This window comes from Podospora pseudocomata (assembly GCF_035222375.1).
Source record: "Podospora pseudocomata strain CBS 415.72m chromosome 1 map unlocalized CBS415.72m_1, whole genome shotgun sequence".
Classification (NCBI taxonomy): Eukaryota; Fungi; Ascomycota; class Sordariomycetes; order Sordariales; family Podosporaceae; genus Podospora; species Podospora pseudocomata.
Window position 1 is genome coordinate 1440193 of NW_026946363.1, and position 25051 is coordinate 1465243.

The 25051-nt window shown below is 51.0% G+C and overlaps 8 protein-coding genes across 8 annotated transcripts; 4 read left to right on the plus strand and 4 right to left on the minus strand.

The window, feature by feature from the left end:
- Positions 1-256: 256 nt before the first annotated feature.
- On the minus strand, positions 257-1789 carry CAP2 (F-actin-capping protein subunit beta). The gene is made up of 3 exons (XM_062885088.1): positions 1359-1789; positions 874-1304; positions 257-808 (listed from the first exon to the last, which is right to left on the minus strand). The coding sequence occupies exons 1-3, from the start codon at positions 1388-1390 to the stop codon at positions 414-416; spliced, it is 858 nt and encodes a 285-aa protein (XP_062748021.1). The 5' UTR covers positions 1391-1789; the 3' UTR covers positions 257-413.
- On the plus strand, positions 1616-3548 carry ECM39 (Dol-P-Man:Man(7)GlcNAc(2)-PP-Dol alpha-1,6-mannosyltransferase; the record flags this gene model as incomplete). The annotated part of the gene is made up of 2 exons (XM_062885089.1): positions 1616-1789; positions 1843-3548. The coding sequence occupies exons 1-2, from the start codon at positions 1702-1704 to the stop codon at positions 3546-3548; spliced, it is 1794 nt and encodes a 597-aa protein (XP_062748022.1). The 5' UTR covers positions 1616-1701.
- A 3512-nt stretch (positions 3549-7060) lies between these two features.
- On the minus strand, positions 7061-8665 carry QC762_106885 (uncharacterized protein; the record flags this gene model as incomplete). Its single annotated transcript, XM_062885090.1, has 3 exons — positions 8450-8665; positions 7719-8236; positions 7061-7642 (listed from the first exon to the last, which is right to left on the minus strand). The coding sequence occupies exons 2-3, from the start codon at positions 8163-8165 to the stop codon at positions 7061-7063; spliced, it is 1029 nt and encodes a 342-aa protein (XP_062748023.1). The 5' UTR covers positions 8166-8236; positions 8450-8665.
- Positions 8666-10968: 2303 nt separating this feature from the next.
- QC762_106890 (uncharacterized protein) lies at positions 10969-12909 on the plus strand (the record flags this gene model as incomplete). Its single annotated transcript, XM_062885091.1, has 1 exon — positions 10969-12909. One exon carries the CDS (start codon positions 10969-10971, stop codon positions 12907-12909), a length of 1941 nt encoding a protein of 646 aa, XP_062748024.1.
- Positions 12910-13931: 1022 nt separating this feature from the next.
- Positions 13932-14588, minus strand: QC762_106895 (uncharacterized protein; the record flags this gene model as incomplete). Its single annotated transcript, XM_062885092.1, has 2 exons — positions 14114-14588; positions 13932-14061 (listed from the first exon to the last, which is right to left on the minus strand). The coding sequence occupies exons 1-2, from the start codon at positions 14182-14184 to the stop codon at positions 13932-13934; spliced, it is 201 nt and encodes a 66-aa protein (XP_062748025.1). The 5' UTR covers positions 14185-14588.
- Positions 14589-14629: 41 nt separating this feature from the next.
- On the plus strand, positions 14630-19119 carry QC762_106900 (uncharacterized protein). The gene is made up of 3 exons (XM_062885093.1): positions 14630-15622; positions 15741-17279; positions 17337-19119. The coding sequence occupies exons 1-3, from the start codon at positions 15497-15499 to the stop codon at positions 18894-18896; spliced, it is 3225 nt and encodes a 1074-aa protein (XP_062748026.1). The 5' UTR covers positions 14630-15496; the 3' UTR covers positions 18897-19119.
- A 508-nt stretch (positions 19120-19627) lies between these two features.
- On the plus strand, positions 19628-21876 carry MTM1 (Carrier protein, mitochondrial). Its single transcript, XM_062885094.1, has 2 exons — positions 19628-20188; positions 20247-21876. The coding sequence occupies exons 1-2, from the start codon at positions 20014-20016 to the stop codon at positions 21446-21448; spliced, it is 1377 nt and encodes a 458-aa protein (XP_062748027.1). The 5' UTR covers positions 19628-20013; the 3' UTR covers positions 21449-21876.
- A 309-nt stretch (positions 21877-22185) lies between these two features.
- Positions 22186-24942, minus strand: pzh1 (serine/threonine protein phosphatase Pzh1; the record flags this gene model as incomplete). The annotated part of the gene is made up of 3 exons (XM_062885095.1): positions 22186-23260; positions 23317-23469; positions 23536-24942. The coding sequence occupies 3 exons, from the start codon at positions 24940-24942 to the stop codon at positions 23231-23233; spliced, it is 1590 nt and encodes a 529-aa protein (XP_062748028.1). The 3' UTR covers positions 22186-23230.
- Positions 24943-25051: the final 109 nt, after the last annotated feature.

Here is a 25051-nt window from a genome sequence, read left to right on the forward strand (position 1 = left end):
AATCTCTTCGGCATACCCAAAACGGTTAACGGTAACGGCAGCGAGGTTCTCGGCCTTGGTGTCGGCGGCCCGCCTGCTGCTGCTCCTCCTCCAGCTCGGCGCCATGTGAAATCATCACGGTCCTTTTTATTTTCCCAGCTGAAGCATCATTGTCTCAGGCCACCCGGAAACTAAACTGACACCTGCCCAAGACACCGGTTCAGCCTCTCCCACTATGGGGAAATGGCTTCAAGACCCCCGGGGTAATAAAACGATATATGATGTCAACAGCTTTGTCTTTGTTTTTTAAAAATGAATAAAAAAAAGATGTCAAACCTCGATGTCGCTAGTTCAAAGACAACGAACCAAATCTACATGAGCGCCCGCCTCCTCATTACCACTTCATCGCATCACGACACATCTTCCCCCTGGTTCTATCTCCGCATACTCCCAATCAGCTCCCTCTGTGTCTCCCTGTCCTTCTGCCCTTGGCTCAAGCTGCCAATGCTTCTCAGATCACCCACCACATCCTTCGCCTTGCCAAAGTAGACCTCCTGCAGCAGGTTCCTCATCTTGAGCTCCATATCCTCGACAAGGCGGCCAATGTTGGCAATGTGGCTCTCGTCGCTGTCAACTGGGAGGTCCTGCTCCACCTGGCGCGTCATGTTGCCGGACAAGTCAACTTCGCCGAGGGAGGCGCCCTTGGTAGCAAGGGTAAGGATGACGGTGGAGGTGAGGCGGTAGTTGGAGGTGCGACCGCGCTCAGAGGCTTCAAAGACGTGGATCGAGTCCCAGACACCCGAGGTGGTAGCGTCGCCTTGTGGGGAGGCTGTTTATCACCTATTAGCACATGTTTTGTATTACACACTCCATTGTAGAAAAAGAATCGCATACCCTTCTTCAACAACACCACACCAGCAAACCCATCATCCAAGTTCCAGAAATAAACCGAGCTCACCCCCCCCTCGTAGTACAGCTCTCTGTAGACATCAAACGCCTCGTTGGCCTTGATTTCCATTTTTCTTACACGCTCGCCTGGAACGGCACCCTCGCCGGCGCCTTCATTGCTGCCTCCTGCGCCAACGCCGCCAGCGCCGGCTTCGTCGAGGGGGGGGTCGAACTGGTTGGACCAGGGGGAGCGGTAAGAGTCGCCGTCACGGTTGTAATCGCAGAGGAGGTAGTCACGGCCGGTTTGCTTGCAGCGCTGGACGGTGAGCGGCTGGTCGACAGAGGAGAGGAGCTCTTCGGCGAGGTCGGGGTGGAGGGAGATGATGTTGGAGAGGTGGTCACCGGTGTGTTTTGGGTTGAGGCGGCGGAGGAGGTCCCTGTTTGTTGCTGTTCAGTATCGGGATGAGCTAGGTGGGAGGGGGCAAACCTACAGTGCACAGTCGAAGGGGTCTTGGGAAGCCATTGTGACAAATGGCTTCTTTGGTTTGATTATCAGCTGTAGCTTGTAGGTGACCTTTGGGTAGTTCAACGTCCAGCGGGGTCGGGTCGGAGGTGAGCTCTTCCCAGACACACGGCGGCGGCGGCCTGAAAGCCGTTGTGGAGAAACCAATGGCGGGGTTTGGGCTGTCAAGGGTGGGCTCGTGCGCTGCTCCAGCGTTTCGGACAGGGGTCCCCTAATTGCCTGCCGGGCTGCACGTCAACGTCAACAATCTTGGGTTCTTGAACATTCTTATCAAAATCAAGGGATGGTCTTGATGCTCAGGAATTGGCATCATGGCTTCTCAAAATCTACCCTCAGAGGGTGCAGTGGTGAGGAAAAATGAGAAGGCATCAGGTCCCGGCCTTGATTCTAACGGTCCAGGTTTGAAGTTGCTGGGTGAATGAATGAGTTCAGGTCAACTAACAAGATCATAGACACCATCCTCTCAGCTTCCATACCAGCCCTCATTCTCGTCCATCTCATAATGGCTCCTTACACCAAAGTTGAGGAATCATTCAACATTCAAGCCACACACGATGTGCTTGTCTACGGAACCCCCAGTTCAAACATCCACAGCAGGCTGTCCCACACCTACGACCACTTCACGTTCCCCGGTGCTGTTCCACGAACCTTTGTCGGCTCAGTGTTGTTGGCCGGTATATCACAACCCATCATTCTCATTCTAGGCTTCCAGCATGCACAGATCATCATTCGTGCCTTGCTTGGTCTATTCAATGCCTTCAGCTTACATATCTTCACCCGCAACCTTCGCCAAGCTTACGGCCCTGCTGCAGCAAGATGGTATCTCCTCCTCCAAGCCAGCCAGTTCCACGTCTTATTCTATGCCTCACGCACTCTCCCGAATATGTTCGCCTTTGGCCTCACCACCCTGGCCAGTTCTTACCTGTTACCAAACCCCAAGAACATCAAATCGACACCCCGTCGCCAACGTCTAGCGATAACAATGTTCGTCTTCGCGGCAGTCATCTTCCGCTCTGAAGTTGCCCTGCTCCTTGCTACCAACCTCCTTTACCTCGTCTTGCTGCCTGCCATCTCCATCGAACAAATCATCTTCCCCTTTGTGGCCTCGTTCGCCATTGCTTTGGCAAGCTCAGTCCCAATCGACAGTTATTTTTGGCAAAAGCCCATATGGCCGGAACTATGGGGCTTTTACTACAACGTCGTCGGGGGCAACTCCTCAAACTGGGGGACGTCACCATGGTATTACTACTTTGTCTCGGCTCTACCAAGATTACTCGTCAACCCACTTTCTTGCACAGTTCTCATCCCTTATTCGCTATACCACCCTGCCTTGGCGCCCGCAGCGAAGAAACTTGTCATTCCGTCATTACTCTTCGTCGCCATCTACTCGCTCCAGCCCCACAAAGAAGCGAGGTTCATCTTCTACGTCGTCCCCTCCCTCACAGCAGCCGCTGCCCTCGGCGCTGCTACTCTCTCCCGAAAATCGCAAGTCCTCACCCTTATTCTCTTCGCCTCAGTGCTCGCATCATTCGCCATCTCAACTGGGATGTTGCTCATCTCATCACTCAACTACCCCGGCGGCGAAGCCCTTTCGTACCTCGCCACCTCCCTGGCTGAATCACCATCCACCAGCTCAGGGGAGGTAGTCCCCATTCACGCAGATGTCCTCTCCTGCATGACGGGTGTCACCCTCTTCGGGTCTTCCTCCGCGGCGGGATCGGCGTTTCCAAAGCTGGAGCCGGATGGGGGGTTGATCTTTCATGAGAAGGGAAGCCGGGGTAAGGGGGTTGTAATCAAGGTTGATAAGACGGAGGATGAAGGCGATCTAGCGCATGAGGAGTTTTGGAGGGGGTTTAGGTATGTTTTGACGGAGGATCCTGACAAGGTGAAGGAGAGGAGTAAGGGGGTTGAGTGGGAGACTGTTGGGGTTGTGAGGGGGTTCGGGGGGATGGAGGTGTTGAGGCCAGGTCAGGAGGGGCAAAGGGGGAATGTAGGGGAGGTGGTAGGGAAGGGGAGGGTGGTGGAGGCGGTGAGGGATAAGGTGAGAGGGTTGACGGGCGGTTGGTGGGTTGGGCCGGGGATGGTGGATAGGATTTGGATTTTGAGACGGGGGAGGGGTGGGAAGGCGGGGTGGAAGGTACGGGAGGAGAGTTCATAGGTTAGGGGGTATATGTTGTCTGATAAATGATGGTTTTGTCTACCAAAGGTACTCGAATACAAGACATCTGTTTTTTGACTTTTGCTGGCCCCTAACCAGCAGTACCAGCCCTCGAAAGAGGCGCTATTTACTTCGCCGACAACAAGTAATTGAAGTCAAGGTTATTACACCAAGTCCCCGGCTGCTCTGACTCTCTTTCCGACGCGGCTTTGAGTTTGTACGCGTAGGCTTCAAGCTAAGCAAGCCCCTAGATTACCTTGGTCCTGCTTGGGGCTGTGCAGCTGGCTTATAAGGTTCGATTTCAGACTGGGCTTTTGGCGAAGTAGTGGACTCAATGAAGCTCGTTGGATGAACTCACCTTGCCCAGGTATGGGCCTTCACTTCTAATTTTGTCGATCCTGAGGAGAGGATCTCCGAAGAGAACATTCCATATTTTTTTCCTTCATTCTCACTCAACACTGAATTGGCCATGCCTGGATGCAGTGAAAGAGAAGAGAGGGTGTGACCTTTGTAGGCGGGTGGTGCAGTTAGAAGCCTGTAAGTCAAGCTGTGGAAGGCATGTGTTCAATCCTGCGGAATAGGAAAAGAATGTTCTTTTTGCATCTTTTTGAAACAGATATCATCTGTGATATAGGGACTCGAGAAAGAGGCCCATCCTAGTCAAAAAAGCTTGACTGGGGAAATAATAGCTAAACAACTCGGCCTTTGATAGATCAACTTCGAGATGTGATACGTGATTAGTTTTGACAGCTGTGACCAGGCCCGATGGGACTAGTTTAACTTTTGGCAGGCTAGAGGGTATATAAGATCCTTTTCCGAGAGCTTTTTTCAGTGAGTAGCCGGTATTACAACTTCGAGCTCACCACTCGACCCAGCAAACCGGCCCTGGCAACAGGGCCACCCACGCACTTGGATAACTGTGCCTTCGCTTTTGCATTTTTTCATCACGACATCCCCAAAGGTCTCTCGGACTGCACGGCATGGGTGGGGGCGAGGCAGCTAAGGGGTTGGATAGCTAGTACTTTTCTGTAACTTTGGCGTGAATGGCTGCGCGGCAGGCAATACCTAAATCGGGAGCAATTTGAACGTTGTGCTTTCGAATCCAGGAGCGGCGGCCTTGCGGATTGTCTCAGCCCGAACCTCGGACAGACCTACAGAGCCGATTCTCCAGGGCTCCTTTTTCCATGTTTTTGGCATGTGCAGAAGACGGGAGACAGGTGCGAAGGGCTGCTTAAAACTGCCTTACGTCTCTCTGGCTTGGACAATTGACACATAGTTTCAGGAAAGTTGTCAGCGAAGCAAGGTAGCTAATTCACTTGATTTGACAATTAACTTCCTTGCCCAGATATGGGCCTGCTCTTTTATTTTTGGAGACATATATGACTTCCCTTTTCTTCCAGTTTTGGATTATCCAAACACCGTCAATGCACTCGTTTGTTCGGGAAGATGTCTGTCGGTAATATTGGCTGGTAGGTGGTGTAAGCTCCTGCGCATCCGAACTTCACCTTCGCTTTTGCTTCCTAGCTCACCTCTAACCCTCTCTTTTTTGCCCTCTTACACAACGTGGAGAGTGGAGACCGGGAACAGCACACCTCACCACAACCATCTTCATGTAAACAAGATGTCCAGCGCATACATCTGTATTTGAAGCAAACTTTCGAAACGGCTCGAGTTCAAATGTCTCTTTTTGCCTGTTTTCTCTTTTTTCATTGGCTGTGAATCCCAAACCTTTGGAGCACAAGAGCCGCTAGGGAATCCGTCCTCATTTTCACAGGAGGGGCACTTACTGCACCACCACAACAGGCTGCAATTGAGTTGGCTATATCATCTTATTTTCTGTTGAGGCTAAACAGCGAAGTAGCGTCCAAGTACTATCATTCGAGTTTTCGAACAATCTGTGAGGTCTGGGGGTTCAAGAATACCTCGAGGTATTCGCCTTCGCTTTCATTTTGTCTTGCCCACAAATCCAGAGGCTGGCCACCTCAAAGGCTAGCAGGGGCAGCAATCGATACTTAGATCAAAACACTATTTTGACCTCTTAACGCAAGTGGATGTGTGCATACTTTATTTTGAAACGTCGTGTGTTCGAATCTCTGTCTTCTCAGTTGCATTTTTCTTCTTGTCCAGGGTGCGACCAAGTAATGGTTTTTAGTGTTGAAAGATGTCCTCAATCTGTGCCGAGACCAACAGCTATTTACACCACCTACCTAGGCACACACCAGCACTGGGGATATCATCAGTGTTTCCGACACAATCATCAGCGAAGTAGCCTAAACATGCCATCTTATGATGAGTACTTGATTGCAACGGATAACCACTGGGCCAGGTCACGGTCACTCTTAGACATCTACTTGTAGATGTTCTAGGTCCTTCGCTTTTTCGCAGTGTGCTCTCATTGTCGCTAGTGGCTGGGAATGCTCACAACTTTCCACTGCTTTTAAGCAACATATTTCCAGGCACGCTAATGCAGATGTCTGTATGCAAACTTGAAAATAAGACGTCCTGCGTTCGAGTCTTTCTTTTGCTTCTGCATTGTCTTTTGTGTGTTTAGGGGGGAAGATGTCCTCACTTTTTGCCAAGACCCCGCCACTTACACCCACTGGAAGAGCTATATAGTGACCTCGGAATATCATCTTTGTTTCCGGAAGAGATATCAGCGAAGTAGCTGGTATCAAACAAACTTATCAAGAACGTGATGACAGTCTGGGTGGCTTAATGCCCCTAGGATGTCACCATCGCTTTTGCTTTTTATGTAGTTACTTTACAGCTAGACAGGATTACGCAAATCAGGGCTTCCGAGACGGACAGCTTCAAGTCAAACTCATCACAGAGGGTTCTTTTAAGTGGTTTAACCTAGTGGGCTGCGTCTGGATGTAAAGTTAGAGACGTTCTAGTTCGAGTGTGTCATGTTTCATCGATTTTCTCTTTTCATGGTCAAGGTGTGCCTGGGGCGAACAAAAAGATGTCCTCAAGTCCACCTTTGGCTTAGCGGAGATAAGGGGCATCAGATGGGTGGAAGTGAAGGGGGAAGAAGAAGAGGGTATATCACCTTGTTTTCTGAACTCAATTATCAGCGAAGTTAGCTGAATCCATACATACCTTACCTGAAAAAGCGGCCCTGGGGGATTTTGACATCTGTAATGATGTGATTGCAGGTGTCACCTTCGCTTTCCTTTTTCCTCTTGTCATCAGATGTTGGAAACAGGACAGGGAGTGGTCCCCCATCTTCCAGCAAGGCCATCTTGTGGACGAAGTTTCAATACGAGGGTTGGCGCAAACATATGCATTTCCATCTATTTTCAAGACGCCATGAGTTCGAGTTTGCATTCTTTCTTTTTTGATTCGCTATCATCAGATCTGGAGAAGGGTGTATGCGGTGGTGGAAAAAGCCGTCCTCAATTCTTGGCTACCTGTAAAATCTTCTCGGACTGGACTGGCCTGGGGCTTTCACATGGAATATCGAGGGTGATAATATCTGCTTGAGATATGCAAATCTTCCATCAATATCCTCACTACTCATTTTCCTCCTGTTCTCCTCGAATTCTGTGCGCTGCCACCCGCTCTTTGAGACTGCCTTTGAGAGCATCCCACAAACTGAACACCAAGGTAACATGGCCTAAAAATAAGCAAACTGCCTGGTCAAGCTCATCAATTTTGTAAGAGCTTTTCGGTAAAGCCATAGATAGCCTGAGAGCCAAGCTTTGATTGCTCGACATGTACTTGGTTTCGGTCGCTCCGCCCAGAATAATGATGGCCACTTGGATGACGAGAAAAGGAATAGATATGACAGGCCATATAGCATCAAACCAACCCTTAACTGTGAGGGCTAATTTGACTCTTGCAAGATCGAGCCATTTTTGTATTGTGTGTAAGGGAATGCGTTCCTGCGTGGCATTTGACGAGGAGGCGTTGAACAAAATGTCGCACTGATGGGACGCAAGTGAAGTAATTTGACTCAAGACTGCCAGCGCAACAGCGACGATTAAAGTTGTCATAATACCGGTTATGACCGGTACGTCAAAGTTATGACAGAAGGGCCTCACCATGTTGCTCTCGTCGATTGGTACATTCCATCCGGTTTTGATTAGTATGGCCTGTGGGCAATATTCAGCTCCTGTCTCAAGATTTCTCTCCTTACTCCAACGGAAAGAAAGAAGTTACTACACTTACCCACTCTGGCAACCAAGTAAAAGCAGTCACCACCAGCACTATCAACGCCCTTTTCATCTGGCCCTTCCAAGTTGCCAACCCAAAAAGTGCGAGGCCGAAGCCAGAGAATGTCTCGCACACCGTCAATGGCGCTTCAAGGGCGGATGAAAATTGTTGAGAAGATATGTCGGAGCTTGTCAACAGAGTCTTGAGACTCGAGGTTGATGAAGATGGTGCTTGAAAGAAGATCAAATTGTACACATGGCCAGCTGCCACCGCTGGGATGGTGAGTGCTATGATGAAGTCAGGCGAGATGGTGTTGGAGCGGGAGTATTTGGGGTTGAACGTCCATGTAACAAAGAGGGAGAGGAGGATGCAGAGCCAGCCGCCCATGTTCCCTGGACCATAGAGGGAAGACACATTGCTGAATCTGTCGAGGGGGTGGTGGCTTTCACCGGAAACATTCATTGTGCCCGGAAAACAATAAAGACCAAGACTTTTTCGCTTGTTGTCATAGGAGAATGGATTTAGTCAAATGCCTGTCAATGTGTGGAACATGAAGCTGGGTAAGCAGAGGGTGTGGGCTTTTTAAGAGGGGAAATACTTGTTGTACTCGACCAGCCTGGTTGCTATGCTGGAACTCAAGGCATATCGGATATAATCATGCCGCGATGATGAACTGGGGGCTGAGCTGAACTCCCACATCCTCGTTAGCCAATAGCCATAGCACGATATACAACAGCTAACTTCACCTATTCTCACTGTGCCTCACTCGAGATGATGCTACAGCTTTGAACCGGGACAGTGCCTCGAAGAAGGTTGCATCGAGCGGGAAATCGGTGTTGGCCAGACTCTGAAGCCCGACATGCCTTGCGGCTGGCTCCAGGTACCAAACAGGCATTGGCAGATGGGAAACATGGCCGTGTCTGAGTCTCGTCGTTCGATTATGAGAACTTTGTTTCATGCTTATTGCAAACCTAAGTAGGAGCCAAGAGATGTTTGGCACGTGAGTGGCGTTCTCTCTAGCCTTATCAACTACTTTTCTGACCTCCAATGTCAGCGAAGTAGCGAACTACATTCTCAGACGATTTGAAAGTGTATCTTCGGATACCTTCGCTTTTTTTGCACTTTTCCAGACATACCCAAGCTCAATATCAACATGCCCCCTTCTTTTGGCATCCCTATCGCGCTCTCGTGGACAGAACAAGCCCAAGCAACCGCCATTTCTCTTTTTACTGGGTCGCTGACATGGTTGGACGTGTCTCACCTCAAACTAGAGACGTCAGAATTCGAATCAGACATGTCCCCAACTTCATGTCTTTTTCACAATCTCTCTTTTGCAGTCTGCAACTTTCACAAAATGATATAAGACTGCAGTTAATGTGGTGTCATTGCTAAAATGCCTTAACCAACTTTATTCTTACCTAAGTGCTCTTACTCTCTTGTTCGCATGTCAGCACGTGCCGCCAGCCTGTGTCTGAGGTATACAGCCTCCCTTTTCACACCTTACTTCCAGCGACGTAGCGGAAAATTAATTAGGAATTTACCGTGTTCCCCCTCGGGGGAAACACCTTCGCTTTTGTTCGCTTCTTTTATAGAACATCAACAAACAGATCTTCTCACCTCACGATCTTCAACACGTAACTACGCCAGCAAAGCTAGCAGAGGCCACGCTGGGGCACCTCAACCCCTGGTCTCTGAGGACAGGTGTTGTGGCCTAGACAGCTGGGTGCCAGCACAATGAAAATGTTTTTGAGCTTGGACGTCGCTGTTCGAATTCAATGACTTGATTATCTTTGCATGCTTTTGTTGAGTCAAGTTCGCTTTTAATGAATGCCTGAATGCACTGGGAGTTGATGTGTATTTTCTTGCGAGCGACAGAGGGTTGTTTCTTCAGCGATATGTACATATGATTGATCAACTGGCATGTTATTTGTAAGCTGGGTTTGCTTATCACATATTTGATAATGGAAAATCTTTGTTTCCCTTGGAGCGGGGGAGATGTTGGGTAGAGCTGTCATACAGGAGATTGTGATGAACTTGTCGTGATGGCGACTGTGGAGTGGATGTGGGTGACCTGACCACTACCCCCCGTTCACCTGACCACTCCGGGGTCGCAAAGTTCAAAAGTTCGACTTTTGCAAAATTTTGAGCGCCAAGCAATTCAATGTAACCCACCTCGCAATCCAACTGAATGTGGAATCTTGGCGTGGAAGCGCTTCGGAAGCGTTTCTGCAATAGTACAATTTAACCCGCAATTAAACCCAAAGAGGGTAGAACTGGAAGCGCTTCGGAGGCGTTTCAGGAAAACATAATGGGGTTTGTGAACCTTGTAAAAAAAAAATTTAAAAAGGAAGGAAGTGTGAATTGAATGGTAGCATGCGAATGAGTATTTTAGGGTATGCCAGTGCGCTAATATCTTGGCATTCACTGGGCGCAAGGCTTGCAAATTCTGAACTTTGCGACCCGGAATGGTCAGGTGACAGGGGTAGTAGTAGTCAGGTCACCCACGTCCTCGACTGTGGAGTAATCTGTCAGCAAGTGCTGGCTGGGTTATCCCCGGTGTAAGATGCTTAACTCCGGGGCTGGGTCTTGGCAGCTGTGATGGTGCTGGTTTGGAGTTGGCTTTATTGATCTTGAAGAATCCGTAAAACCAAAAGGCTTGGTTTATAGAATGTTGTTTTTTTGGTATCTTTTCGTTTCACCTCGCGAAGGCTATCATATTTGAGAGCAATATGTGTGTTGTGAATTGATTACAGTAAAAGTCCAGTTGTTCAGGGGTAAGGCAAGCTTTCATTGCTCCATGACATCATCAGCCGTATTGTTCCTGAATGGCAGGCTCAACATCAGATTGGTGATCGGAGCATTTGGGAAGACATCCGCATCTTGCACGTGATGACTTTTCAACTTCTAGCGAGAAGAGACTGATTCTTCACTGTAATATTTGATCTCTTTTACACACTTATAACACCGGACAAACATCGCTCTTATGCATCTACCAACCAGAAAAAGAACATACCGAGTTCCCAGCGCAGCCTCTCCTGACCCGCCTCCCTCCTTCTTGCAACCTCCTTCATACCCTCCTTGATGACACAGCAAGGCAGTATCAGCAGTATCAGCAGTATCAGCAGTATCAGCAGTATCAGCAGTATCAGCAGTATCAGCAATATCAGCAGTATCAACTTCTCCGAAGACTTCCAAATTCGATATTCCTGAATGTCTACACCTTACTCTTAATACCTACCCCCTACCTTCACCCCGTTTCTCAACAATGCCCTCAAGACCTGTATCCCGAGCCTCCCGAACTTCCCGCTCAAAATTACGTCCCTCCCTCGACCCCCCCGCCTCCCGCTCTCCCCCATCAGCACCTCGCCCACCCCGCTCCTTCCGCGAACATTTCTTCCACTCCCTAACCCCTTACTCAGGGCCCTACCAAGTCGCCTTCCTCGAAATTGAAGTCCCCGTCCGATCACCCCGTCATTTCAGCCACATCAAGCGCAATGGGTCCTACGCCCTCAAGCTCGACACCGTCCTCTTCGCCGTCTACTACCCCACCGACAACTCTGACCTCCCACGCAGCGAGCGGCGGAGTCTCCACCGCAGGTCCAGAAAACCATTATCCAGAGTCCCTTGGCTTCCTCGGCCCAGAGCGGAGACATGCAAGGGCTATGCGAGGTTCGTCAACGTGCCGTATATTCCCATAACGGCGTATATGGCTGCGACGAGTATGTTTACCAAGTTGCCTGTTTTGAGAAATGGGAGGATCTCGTCACGGTGGCCACCTGCTGTTGAGGAGGATGAAGAAGAAGAGAAGGTTACTACGGACAATATTCCTCCTGCGGAGGGCGGTATAGAGGCGAAAGAGGAGCCAAAAAATGGATATAGTTTGAGCCAGAATACACTTGTAGATGGCGGGGAAGCCTGTGAGGCAGATAAACAAGATGGTAAGCCAAAGTTCCCGGTGATAATGTTCAGCCATGGTCTTGGCGGGTCCCGAACACTGTACAGTTCTATCTGTGGGGAACTGGCTAGCTTTGGCTTCGTGGTTGTCGCTTTGGAACATCGCGACGGCAGTGGTGCCAGAACGTTTGTCAACAAGGCTGGTTCCGAACCAGATCTCGATAGTCAAGGCCTTGACAGATCGCCCGGGCCACCAAAGGACGAGAAGAAACAACATAAGAAAAATAGTGGACAGGACAAGCCGTACTACAAAGTCGACTATATCTTCCCCAAAGATAACGCCCAAGATACTTCACCACACAACTCGCGTGGCGTTGATACAGAGCTTCGCGAAGCCCAGATTGAAATGAGGATGGCTGAAATCGAGGAGGCTTTCCACGTCTTGCAGCTTATAAACAACGGAAAGGGAGATGCTATGCGCGCAAGGAACCTTAGGAAGAAAGGGAATGTCGGTGCCAGCTCACTGGGGCTCGATGGGATCGACTGGGATGAATGGACAGAGAGGCTTTACTTGGAAAATGTGACAATGATGGGTCACAGCTTCGGAGGCGCGACCTCAGTGCAGGCCTTGAGGTCCGAAAGACTTGATTGGCTCTCCCAGGGCATCCTACTTGACGCATGGGGTCCAGCAACTCCTGAGAGCACGGAGCGGGAACGGCTTCGGAAACCGATACTGTCTATCGGGAGCGAGGCGTTCATGCACTGGACGGAAAATTTCGAGCGCGTCGAGCGAATATGCCACGAGGCCCGTGACGGAGGTGCTCCATGCTGGATGACGACGATACGAGGATCAACACACCTGTCCCAAACTGACTTTGCTGTTCTTTATCCAAAGTGGATGTCAGTGTTTATGAAGACCATTGTGTCTCCGAAACGGGCCATATACCTGACGGTACACTCGGCACTTGAGTTCTTGAAAATAACGCTGCCACCACAACAGACCCGATTCAAAAAGTCCTGGGCAGATGACCAACTTCTCAGCAAGGCCGATCCCGGGATGGAGATCGAACTGGACAACCGGCCAAATGACAAGTGGGTCGCTGCCCGGCTGAGAATTCCTCACGAATTCAGACAGCGGCTCAAGAGGACTGTCAAGCCGAAAAAGAAGTCCAATGTCCCACGGGATGCCTCGGGAAAGCCCCTGAAAGGTCTTGTCAGCTGGGGGTTTGGGCAGGAAATCTGGTGCCATCAACGCCCTGAGCAGGATGTGCTTGACCGGTACATGGAAGAAAACGGTTGGTCGCCTCAGTAACTCGGAGAGCGCCACCATCCGCTGATCTCCCGTACGCCCAACTGTCCTGCACCCTTGAGGTTGTATCTCGTAGTAGGCTTGGTAATGTATAGCGAGCGAGGAGGGGGCATGATCTGCGAGTGTAGGACGGGTTGGGATGTGTAATAACTTCACTTTGGCGCGCCAACCAACGTAAACAATCCGGACACATGAAAGCGACCCCGAGCTGGACAATGTTAACAATAAAGATGTATCTCGCAGCAAGGCTTGCCAGTGCCGGTCATCCGGCCATATTGACATGCACCCCAATGTCAGAAATAGTAGCTCAAATAGTTCCCCAGGAGCGAACGCATGGAAATACAGCCAATGGCCATCTCAACCGCACCCATATGCCCAGGCGAGAGGTCAACCTTGGGTAGGAGAAAATAGCAAGCGAGAGTGAAAGCTGGAGACGGGAAGCAAACGAGGGAATCCCAAAGACGAACGCGTAATGCCCAATCTAAATGTCTTTCCGGGAAGGGGATGATACCACCACCATACCTGGAGCTGGGAGTTGAGTCAAGCGGGGGGATAGTCCTCGCCTACTGGAAAAAAGGACAGGATAAAAGGCGTGACCTGCTTGTACCTGGAAAGCTGAGGAAAGCAAACACGGCTTGGAAAGCCGGTATGGTGTGTGCTAACTATGACGGACAGCTCGAGTCGCATCATTGAGTGCCATCGGCGGTTGGCAGGCCCTGGAAAACGAGGCTCAAAACCAAGCATCCTGCCCAGGCTCGGCGTGAGTGCCCAGGAGCGGTCCGAAAGAAAGGCGACGAGGCAATAGGCAAATGTTTAGAAAACTTCCGGAAGCAGTATGTATGCAGGATGTGTGGGCCTCAATAACAGGGCCGCCTGCACCCATCGCGCGATGCAGATGATCGTCGTTGTGGGGTTGTACTTTCTTACTCAAAAGCTGAGGTTGTGAGTCTAGGTGGGCGGCTGACGGAGAGATCGATCGGATACTATGGTGAACAGCGGCAGAATGACGCCATATACAGTCCGATCTAGTGAGTGTCAAGCCAGGTTGGTGAGACGGGACCGACGAAGCGTCGTTTTCTTACTGTCCAGAGAAGACTGTGTGGCTCCGAGACGGGCAACCAACTCATCGTCATGATCCCGCTGTAGTAGCGCTTCCTGCTCGTGAGGTTAGCTTCAATATCGGAAAAAGGTCACAACATTGGTCTACCGGGAGGTGTTTACGCATCGGCCGGCGCTTGGGGAGTTGAACGAGCAGTTGTCGTGCCTTGTCTCACACATACCATCGGGTGAACTAATTGCCTATAGCCGCATTTGGGGTTTTCTAGAACCAGCATTCAAGGCTAAGTTAATCATGAGTCTTTGTGGAAGAGGTCCTTGGCGTGGTATAGGGAGTACATCTAGTTGCTGATGGCTGCAAGCAAACCGGGTATCGGGCGCAATGAAATCCGGACATTGAAATGAATCTCGATGAAGTTGATGTGAGAAGCGAATGGCGAAGAAAGCTTGTCCTTGGGAAGCAAAGAGGCCAAGGCTGGGCGAGGAAGCTTAGGTGCTAAAGATCTCCACTTTACCCCCCTGTGGCTTTCTGGGGCGGTCCGCTGAGAAGCCACTGGGCTGGTAACCAGTCATGCAGTCCTCTTCTACCTCACTTCGCAACGACATATCTCGGTAGTAGATACAAGCAAGCAGTGTATGGCGGCATATAGTGTCTTCAAGTTTAGGTGTTCTCTGTACTCAAGCCCAACCAAATCAATCCCAGCCTACCTTACTTCATTCATCTAGACTCTGAATCCTAGTCATCATCGTTTCCGCACCTCTCAAATCATGCCTCGTTTTCTTGTGTCACCATCACCCGACAGCTCAGCTTTTTCGCTTTGTGTAACACTTCAATAGAAGACGTTGTGTGCCATGTACGCGAACCCGAAGAAGCTTCTCGGCAGCCGGGAGCTTTTCAGCGGTGAATAACATCCTGCTGTCCACAACATCACCCTCGTGTTGTTCCTGCAGCGTACCTGACATGCTTGTCTTTCTATTTCCGCCATCGCTTGCCTGCATCGGAGTGGGTGAGGTGGCCCTCGCAGCTCGCCTTTGTCTTGAGACGAGCCCAAGATGCCACCCACAGCGGGAGGCTTACAACTTTTTAATTTCTTTCCGTTGGACATACACTACAATCAAACACTTCTTGGGCAGGTGGGAGACTCGAGAGTGTGACTCTATGAGCCACTGCTCCCGAGCGTTGCCACCGGATGAAGACTGCGTAGAGACAAGTCACTTTACCCGTCGCTCCAGAGCATCTTGCATTCACCCAAAGCTGCAGCGGATACGCGCGCAAAATTCAAGACACTCGTTTTCAGGTCTTTTCACTCGCTACAGGTCATAGTACGTACGCCCGTTTAGAATCCGGTATTGTACCCTCAAGCCGATCACCCGGCGTTTACCTCGTCGGCAAGTTGCAACCCACTCAGCTTCCACACATATACATACCTCGCTTTGTGCTCGTCCGGGAATATCCAGTGTCTTTTTTCCCTCGAGGGTATCAGGCCACCCTGGACATCTTTTGGTAGAATCACTCCAGCTTTACTGGTCCGTGATGGACATCTTGTTTTCTGCTTATGGCTCTGGGCCACTCCCCAAGACAGCCTTGGAGGAGGTTGAGCGGCGGACTGAGGAATTGCTCAAGTCTGGCACGTTCAACCATCTGGAGAAAAAGTCCAAGGTATGTGCGCCGCTATCCTGCCCCTTCCCGCTTGCTTGCCGTTCGGTGTTGTACCGTCCTGATTGCTGGGTGTTTCATGGCGCAGCATGTCTCTAACTTTGCATTTGTATGACTACAGCTGGACCAGCTACAAGAAACCTACCCTCCCTCCGTGCCATATTCTGCTACCTCCCAAGGAATCCTCCCATCTCTCCAACTTCCGCGCTTCGACTCACCGCCTACGGACCGCAGTACCCCGATGCTAAGCCCAGAAACCAAGGGTGTTACACTACAATCACTTTCTATCACTATCCCACAATCCCCCGAAAGCCACTCACCGTGCCCCGGCACTGGCGAGGAAGACAGTGGATCAGAAACACCGACGGCAAATCTTGTATCTCCGCACAAGCAGGTCAAGTTTCTGTCTCCGGGCAACGACGAGGAAGCCATGTCAGATCAGTCGTCAATCTGCCAATCTCCCAGCTGGGAGAACTATGGCCAGCGGAAGAGGGAGAAGAAGCTCGAAGCCGAACGCCGGAAAAAGGAAAAGCTGCTAGCGGAGAAGGAAGCGAAGGCGTCGAAGAAACGTACCACTGCAAGACTCAGCAAACTCCCGCCGTCCGCCAGTACGCTGAACACCGGGGCACGAACAACTGGCTTTATCAGTCCAGAGCGCTCCATGTCTGATCCGTCTCTGATCACACAGCATTCACTGCTGCATCTCCAAACGGTCCAACGACCTGAGGGCAGCGGAAAGGCGGCGTCTACCGATAATCTTCAACCAAGCAGGCGTCACTTCCTCGCCTCCAGCGATATTGTAAACGGAGACAATGCTGTTCGGCCCAAGACGGCCACTCAAACCGCCATACACAATACTCCCGGCGATTCGCACTTAGAACTGCGGAGATCTATCTCGGAGGGGCCTCTTCCGAATGTCGCAGCCATTCCATCGTCCCTTTCACTACATCAGGATGGCCGGGTTCCAAGAGATATGTGTCCGCCTTCAGCCTCTAGAACACCAATGCTAAGACACATGTCTCCGTCCGCCCATACGAGAAGCAACAGCCTACCTCAGACGGCGGCTTCGCAGCCCAGAGGCCGCGATGGGCATAAAATAAATCTGACATCGGCAGGGCTGGCTGATGAGGAAGCGTTGGCGAACTCCAAGCCACAACCTTCATCAAGGAGTAGCTCAAGTAACCCTAGACATTCGCGACGCTCCTCGTTCACCCAAGACGCCAAAGCGGCAGCCATGAAACTCATTGGCAGAAGAGGCACATCTGCGACACGGAGCGACAACACGATAGACACCCAACCGTCAGGCATCGAGGCCGACTACTTTGGCAATGCAAACCATCCCCTCGCCTCAGGCTCAAGTCCCATAGAATCACATGAAACTGCGACCCGCATTCCTCCCTCTACATCTCACAGCATTGGAAGTTCTGGGGGCTTCTCGATGACCTCTGCTAGCCAGAGTAAAAGATCCCGAAGTCTCAAAGATGCGGCGAAGGCAGCACTGAGCATTGGAAAAAGACCTCAGCTCCAAACAAGCGCAACGACACACATAGCAGGCCCGCCATATTTCTCATTTCGAGACCGTAAGCAGTCAAAGGTGTCCATGTCTCAGGAAGTGGGCAGTCCGAGTGTTCAGGATGAGCCACCCACCCTGACATCAGTAGTAAGGCGTCAAGAACTAAAGCTTTATTAGAAGGTTCGGCATGCTAATGTGAAGCAGACCTCTGTATCTCAGCCTGGGGCACCTGGTTCTGTGGCCAGTAACGGAACAACAAGTCAAACAGGAAGCCGCGCTTCCGAAGGCTCGTCGACTTCAACTTGCTCCACCTTCGAAGACGGATCCTCTCTTGTATCGCAAACAATCACCCCGGACACATCCAGGCCTCAGTCTTCTGGGGGTGATTCTACATTGGAGAACATTTTGACTCAAAAAGATCCCAATTTACAAGGGACCGACTACACACAGTCTGCAAGGTCGAGTAAATCGACTACGCCTCGTCCTGGGAATCCAGAAAATTCCGGATTAAGTTCAGGTGGCGATGATGACTGGTGGAACAGAGAGGCCATGCCAGTCGATCAAGATAATGATGCACAGTCTTTCATGACGTCTCGCTCGACTTTTGATGACACGGATGAACCTTCGCCGAACTCGTCGAACAATACAGCTGAGTTACCACTCAGGAACAGGACTGAGGGTTTGGAGTCTCGACTAGGCCTGGCAAGAAAACTACAATCGGCAGACGCATCTGGTTCACCAACCTATCCTACCCCGTTGCCGGGATCCTCTGTTGCACCTGCCATTGCGATACCGCCTCGATCCATGAAACGGAATCTTTCCATTTCTGATTCAGGTCATACATCTCCGTACACTGAGAGAAACACAGAAACTGCCCCAGCTCACTATGGTCCCGTTGAAGATGTTGCCACCAGACCTTTGAAGCGTGAGGGCGCAAATCGAAAGCAAAAAAGGGAGTTGAGGACTCGGGAGTATGGGAGCAACCAGTCTGCCTGGCACGGAAACGAGCACTCTGCCGAACCACATCCTTTGTATTTGTCGACAGATTTACCCAGCCCACCCCTCCCCCCTAGATCAGGGACCCGAAGAAGCAAGCCTGTTATGGCTGCTGAGTTTCAAATACCCTCGAGCCCTTACTCAGAGGACTTCCCTGGGGACGATAGTGTTTTTGGTCCCAGCTCTCATGTAGAGCCATCACCTCACCCAAGCAGCAGGTTTACACATCATAGCGCCGCCAGACCATCATCACAACCTCGAACACACTCTGCTCCAATTCTGTCTCCTGCGCCTATCTCAGCGCTGAGACCGCATACTCCATCGCCGCTTACTTCCCCGGGCGCACAAAATTCAGGTGGCGCTTCTAAACCTGGACCGGTATCTATCCTGAAGCCACCAAAGCACTCAGAGATATCATTGTCTGCACCGACATCGCCAGGCCAGCCTCCAACCCTGTCCTCACTGCCGAGACACATGCAACTGAAACCCGGCACCTCCAGTCGCACGCCGAGTACCGTCACAGAGTCACGGATGGCTCCCATAGCCAAAATGTTTGTCGAGTGCTGCAGCTGCAAGTTTTACCACGACATGCCATCCAAAATCTACGAATGCATGGCGAAACCGGACGCGGTAGTCGAGGACAGAAACCTGGGGATATCGGGAGCGATTACCACCGCAGTGAAATGCCCATGGTGCCAACATAGTATGAGCACCGGTTGCTGTGCGGGTTATGCTGCTGTTGTCTACCTCAAGGAGAAGTTGCACTAGAGGGTTAGTCGGTATGTTTTGCATTTTTTGAGAGCGCCATAAGGGACACATAAAATGGATTTCCTTGCTTGCGAGCTTGAGTTTACTGTAGCATGTTTTTTTCCAGTATTGTCCGCATAAGATGGCGAAGAAAATGGAGGGAAAAGCCTGTCGTTTTCGCGATTCCGTGTCTTACCTAGGTAGCTCATGAATAAAGTGTGTTCTCAGTTACGATACTTTCCGGCTGTATCTAGTATTTATGTGTATCATTTCAGCGCCAATGTATTTATTGTTTTCAATTGGCGCACACTCTGTCTTCGGATGCCGGCAAACATCTTCAATATCGAACAACTACCGCGACGCGTGGCTTTCTGATGATTCAAAATCATAATATCTGCGTGTAATAAACTCCAAAGCAGCTTTCCCGGCGGGGGATCAACGGGGTGCGGGATTATGCCATCTCGTTACTCATCCATGTTGTTTAGACTTACATGAACGGTCCGGCAGTTGATGTCACCTATCAGATACATCTTATCGGTGATTAAGCCTAGACCCTTGGCAGCAGATAAGATAAGATCTCAATGACATCACGGAGCAGTTGCAAGGTGGAGGTCTCGGCTTTAAGGTTTCCTCTCGGCAAAAAGCGGGTCTTTGGTGGCCCACAGTTTTTTCCCGCCAGCCGCAAGGGACAGACTCCGTTGTCGGTTCGGCTGGTCGAGAATCTTCCGTGTGAGTGAGTGTTTGCCGTCAATGACGCCGAAAGGAAGAGGACCAATTTTTCTGCGTCGTTTTTGCCCCTTCGAATACCAATTGAGGAGAAGACCTCCGGTTCGGATTTTTAACTTTGCTTGTCATTGCGCCCTGCAGATACCTCTTTACTTATGAGACGGGAAAAAAATATAAACGTCAATTTCACACATACATTTTCCCTGCGCAAAGAATCCCCGATATCCGTCACACCCGCGCGCAGCACCACAGCTGCAGGACAAAGAGGTGTCCCGTTGTAACGGTTCCTGCTCCACACTTGCGTAGGTGTGGACTGGATAGGATCGCGAGGGGGAGGAACACATCTCCGGCAGTCCGCCCTGAGAGAGGGATTCCAGACGTTGCCGGCGACAGGCATCACACGGACAGACATATGGGGCTGCTTTCTAGCGAGGCGCAAACTCCCGACTTCCGACAGAACCACAATAGCATGGCCGGCCATGCCTCGCCATCGGTCGTAGTTGGTACCTCAACTGATCCGGTCGAGATCACGACCGTACAGAAGATGCTCTCGGCCACATCGGGTAGCTTGATCACTGGTTTGTTAGGTATGTCTCCTCACCCATACACTTGTGATGAGCGCCACTGACGCTGACACTTCAACAGTAACACCTCTCGATGTAGTGCGAGTACGATGGCAAGCTCAAGGCCTTTCTAAGCCGCCACCACAACCCCTAACCGCCGACTTTTCCAAGCTCTCACTCTCGAGCCCCACGCCCTTTCGACCATCCAGCCTAGGCGTGACAGCCTGCTGCCGCGAAGTCTTCTTCGCAAACAACAACTCCGAAATCTGTGTCGTCGGTCCTCGGGTTCATGGATCCGGTGCCACAGCAATCGACTGCGCCGTCGAGCACACCCAGCAACGAACCTTCAACTCCACCTTTGACGGTCTCCGCAAGATCGCTCGCAATGAAGGTATCACCACCTTATGGCGCGGTCTCTCCCCGACCCTCGTTATGGCCGTCCCTGCCAATATCATCTACCTAACCGGCTACGACTGGCTCCGTCTTAACCCCGCCTCCCCAATACAGCGCACCAGCGTCCGCGATGACATGGCCCCCTTGGTAGCAGGAATTACAGCACGCATGGTTGCGGCCGCCGTCGTTTCCCCCATCGAGCTGTTTCGCACTCGGATGCAAGCCGCGCAAGGCGGTAGTTCCTCTGAGCACCTTGCCGAAACCCTCCGCGGAGTCAAGGACATGGTCAACACCCACGGGTACCGCTCTCTCTGGCGCGGGTTGACACTCACGCTGTGGCGGGATGTCCCCTTCTCGGGTATGTACTGGTGGGGATACGAAACCATTCGCGGGAAACTCACTGATGCCCGTGAGCGCGGGAGGTCGACAACTCTGGAAATGGACCTCGATCGTGACGCGCAGAGAAGCTCCAAGGCTCGCGCGAGGAGAAGAAGCCAAAGCAGGGAGAACCACGCAGATACTTTCACGGATAGTTTTGTTGCCGGCGCCGCCTCGGGTGCGTTTGCATCAGTGGCGACGATGCCTTTTGATGTAGGTAAGACAAGAACACAAGTATTCAGGGACTCGGGGACATTAGCCAAGTCGGCGGTGGGCAATGCGGCAGTGGCACCAGAAGAACAATCGATGGGGAGACTGCTGTGGCACATCTTCCGGACGGAGGGGATGGGAGGGTTGTTTAAGGGTTGTGTACCGCGCACGCTGAAGGTGGCGCCGGCATGTGCGGTCATGATCAGCAGTTATGAGGTGGGTAAGAGGGTGTTTAGGGGGGTGAATGAGAGAAGGATGTTGAAGGAGGTTGGCGGTGGGGAGGAACCAGCTGCTGCTGCTTAAACCACCCGCTTGAGCGGCTCCGACTACTCATCCATTACTTCTTTGTAATATGAGCTGGGTGTGTGAACTCTCCACTTTTTTTCCCTGTTTCTATTAGCATCACTATCTTTCTTGTTGATTTCATGGGGTTTCTTCAAGGATACTGGAATGATGGTTAGGTGGGCCGGAAGGAAAGGGGGTTTAAATAAGCATGTTTGGCGTTTTTTTTTTTGGTTTTTTTTTCTTTTTTTGGATTTTTAGAAAGAATCGAAGATATATGGTGGGTTAGATTGAGGGGGAGAGTACACCAGGGAGGGGGAAGGGTGAGTAAACGAGAAGTACCCCAAGGATGTTGCTCTATGACATGCTGGGTGGGTGGAGACAGCGAGATAATGTATATCATTTGTAACAATATAAAAGTGTGCATATATTATCATTTTCTGGCTTCAGGTATTTCTTTCTTCTTGCATGGAGCCTGGACATAGTAGACTGGGAACCTAATTATCGTGCGGTTGTTGCGGTGTTTTTATTTGATGCTCTTAACCCGACCGAAGGTAGGCGTATTCTATCCTACTAGATTACATGTGTCAGCCACGTCAAAGCTACCAAAGTTAGCAACAGGTGTATAAGGGATGATCTTGGCCTAGGTGAAGAGGAGTGAGCACACATTGAAATGTCTCGATTCTCTACCATACTTACCTAAACCACCTGGTAGAAAACCTTCCCTTCAAGGCTTGCCAGAAGACTCATCACAAGAGCGAGTTATCATCGCAAGTAACACCTCAGCCAAGCCATGGCTCATCGCCAACATATCGTATTCAGTAGACTTTCACATCACCCCTCTACTAGACGTAATGATCTCCACCGACCAATGTCAAAACACCCACATAAAAGCACATCGAATCCCATGACACACAGACAGGAATTAACCGTTAAACGTATTCAGAGGGGAGTCGAATTTTTTTTTTGGTTGTTCATCAAGAAAATTAAAGAGGTAAAAAGAAAGTAGTCGAAGAGAAAATAGAACAAAACAACGCGCTCGATAGCCAGCAAGTTATTCCTTGTGTTGCGCGCGCGCGCACACGCACACACAGACTAACAACACATGCCGAAAACACGCCCACAAAAACCCACGACACACATCATTACCATCTCCGCCAAAGCCAAACCCAAGCCTCAAAAGTCGCCTGCTCCCAGGCATCAGCAGCTGTCCAGCCAGCAAAAACAAAGCACCCTCCATTTTCCCAAATTGCTCCTGAACTGCCTCTGGTTCCTTCTATGGCACCCCTTGTGCCCAGCAGCGGTAATGTGTCCCTCGCCTGACCTCGTTGGTTGTGTCGTTGCTTATCGATGAAAAGACAAGCCAAAGCAAAACGCGCCACATTGTGGAAACGTCGGCGGTTGTGAGAATAAGGGTCTCGTTGACCAAGTGTGAGGTGTTCGTCCATCTGTGACGCCCCCTGCTGTGTCTCTATCGAGATACGTTCCAGAATCCCAACATATTGACCAGCCCTCGTTGTCGTTGATTGCCGCCAGATGACCGTATCTGTTACTCGCTTGACTATCGCCATCCTCATAGTTGCTGTTGCCCTAGCTATCGCATCACTCTCCTCGTCGAGTGCTCATATTTTCTGCTTCGGTGCCTCGATGCCCCGCTATGCTTGTTGCGAAAAGATCCGCGAATCGACCATGTGCATGTGATCTGTATTATGCGAGAGCGTATCGGTTCTCCTGTGATGAGCAAAATAGCTCCATTAATTGTTGGTTATACATGTGCCATGTTCACGCAATCTCCTTGACGCCTCAGACGCTCTGAGGATACACACTCGCAGGCTGCAAGGTTTGTTAGCTTTGCTCCAATCAAGCACTTGAAGGACAGGTATACATACCGGGCTGTTAAGGATTTGGTTGCGCTTATTCCGCCCCTTCTTAATATGATTCTTGAGTGCATTAGAGTCAAGAGGTTTGAGGAGCTCAAAGCTGCAAAGAAGTTCGGTTGATACCGACATAACGGCACCCCAGTTGTCAAATTCGCCACAGTACTAGAAGAGTATCAGTTAGTATTAGTATATAAATCAAAAAGTTGTCGAGCTAAAGAAACAACTCACGTTAGGAGCGCTAAAGACTGTGACGAGAACACGATCCGTGAAGAATTCGTAGCCGTCTTCAACAACCATGTGGGCGCGACAAACAAGATCAAAGTCATTGGCGGCCAGAAAGTCAACGATGACCTTCTTCCCGAAGCAATAACTGACACCGCGTTCGTTTGACTCCCAGTCTGACTCCATGTCTGCCGGATCAGACCACAAAAGGTCGTTGAGCAAGCCGTAGTCAGGGACATCGGTAGGCCTAGCAATGTTCCTGATATCGTCCATGTGGCTGAGAGCCGGCGAAAGTCCTCCGTGGACACAGAAGATCTTGGCAGCGACGATAGCCGCAATGGGAAGCGTGTTGAACGTGTCGACGAATGTCTTCCAAATCTTCACGTTGCATCTCCGTTTGCACTCATCGTAGAACCCGTATACGCGCGTGACATTGGCGCATTCGTGATTTCCACGCAGCAAGAAGAAGTTCTCGGGGTACTTGAGCTTGTAGCAGAGCAAAAGCAGGATGGTCTCCAGAGACTGCTTGCCACGATCAACGTAGTCGCCCAAGAACAGGTAGTTGGAGTTTGGGGGAAACCCGCACATCTCGAACATCCGAATCAGGTCGGTATACTGGCCGTGTACGTCTCCTACTATCTTGACGGGCGCGTCCAGCTCGAGAAGAGCGGGCTGGGAAAGGAAAACTTCCCGAGCCCGATGGCAGATCGCCGTGATTTCGGCATTCTTGAGACACACTCCTTTTGTGACTTTGCCGGCGTAGGCGGCATCGAGAAGGCGCTTGATGAAATCATCCAGGTCAATATCCTTGATCTCACTCATGGTGACTCCAGCATCTTCCTTTCCAGACTCATTGGGTGAGTTGTTAACCAAATTGACAGCGTCATCGCGCTTCACCAGGATGGACTGGCCCGCCGGTTGTGCAGGGAGGGCTGAACTGCCGGCACCCGAGGGCGGTTGGTCTGAAACGTGGTCCACCTCCCCGCTGGCCTGCGCAGCCGAGACATCGTGGTATCCCGCCTTCATGGACGCGGATTGTATCGGCGAGGGCGGCGGAAGGTCATCAGCCACGGGAGAAGTCGGCACGGCAGTATCGACCGATGACGGTGAGCTGGGGGACGGGATAGAATCGGCACGTGAGATGCGTGACTGGGACGATCTTGCGCTCCTGCCACCTGTAACATCCGCCTTTTCGTTCGCATCACCGTTCACAATGAGTGCCGAGCTCCTAGGACTGTCTGTCCTGTTGGACCCTGGGATCTTGGAGCGCAGGGAGCGAAAAGACCTAGATGACTCTCTGGTGTCGGACCTGCTGAACGAAGGATACGACTGGAAGCCCTCGGGGCCGGTCCGGTCGCCATTAGCGGCACCCTTGGCCGACGATCCGGACTCCTTGGAGGATTGGTTGCCCATGATTTCTCAATGTCAGAGAATTATAGCTCTTGAGATAGGGCCTGGACGGCGTGCACACGCGCGTGGTTCCGGGCAGGTCGCTCTTTGGCCAAGACCTACACAGCCTACC

Bases quoted from the DNA above. Each gene is read 5' to 3' on its own strand.
- CAP2 (XM_062885088.1), bottom strand. From the start codon at position 1,390: ATGGCTTCCCAAGACCCCTTCGACTGTGCACT. The intron at 1,305-1,358 runs GTAGGTTTGCCC...AGCAACAAACAG, and splicing joins GACCCCTTCGACTGTGCACT to GGACCTCCTCCGCCGCCTCA. The intron at 809-873 runs GTATGCGATTCT...GGTGATAAACAG, and splicing joins TGTGGTGTTGTTGAAGAAGG to CCTCCCCACAAGGCGACGCT.
- QC762_106900 (XM_062885093.1), top strand. From the start codon at position 15,497: ATGGACATCTTGTTTTCTGCTTATGGCTCTGGGCCACTCCCCAAGACA. The intron at 15,623-15,740 runs GTATGTGCGCCG...GTATGACTACAG, and splicing joins ATCTGGAGAAAAAGTCCAAG to CTGGACCAGCTACAAGAAAC. The intron at 17,280-17,336 runs GTAAGGCGTCAA...AATGTGAAGCAG, and splicing joins CACCCACCCTGACATCAGTA to ACCTCTGTATCTCAGCCTGG.
- MTM1 (XM_062885094.1), top strand. From the start codon at position 20,014: ATGGGGCTGCTTTCTAGCGAGGCGCAAACTCCCGACTTCCGACAGAAC. The intron at 20,189-20,246 runs GTATGTCTCCTC...ACACTTCAACAG, and splicing joins CTTGATCACTGGTTTGTTAG to TAACACCTCTCGATGTAGTG.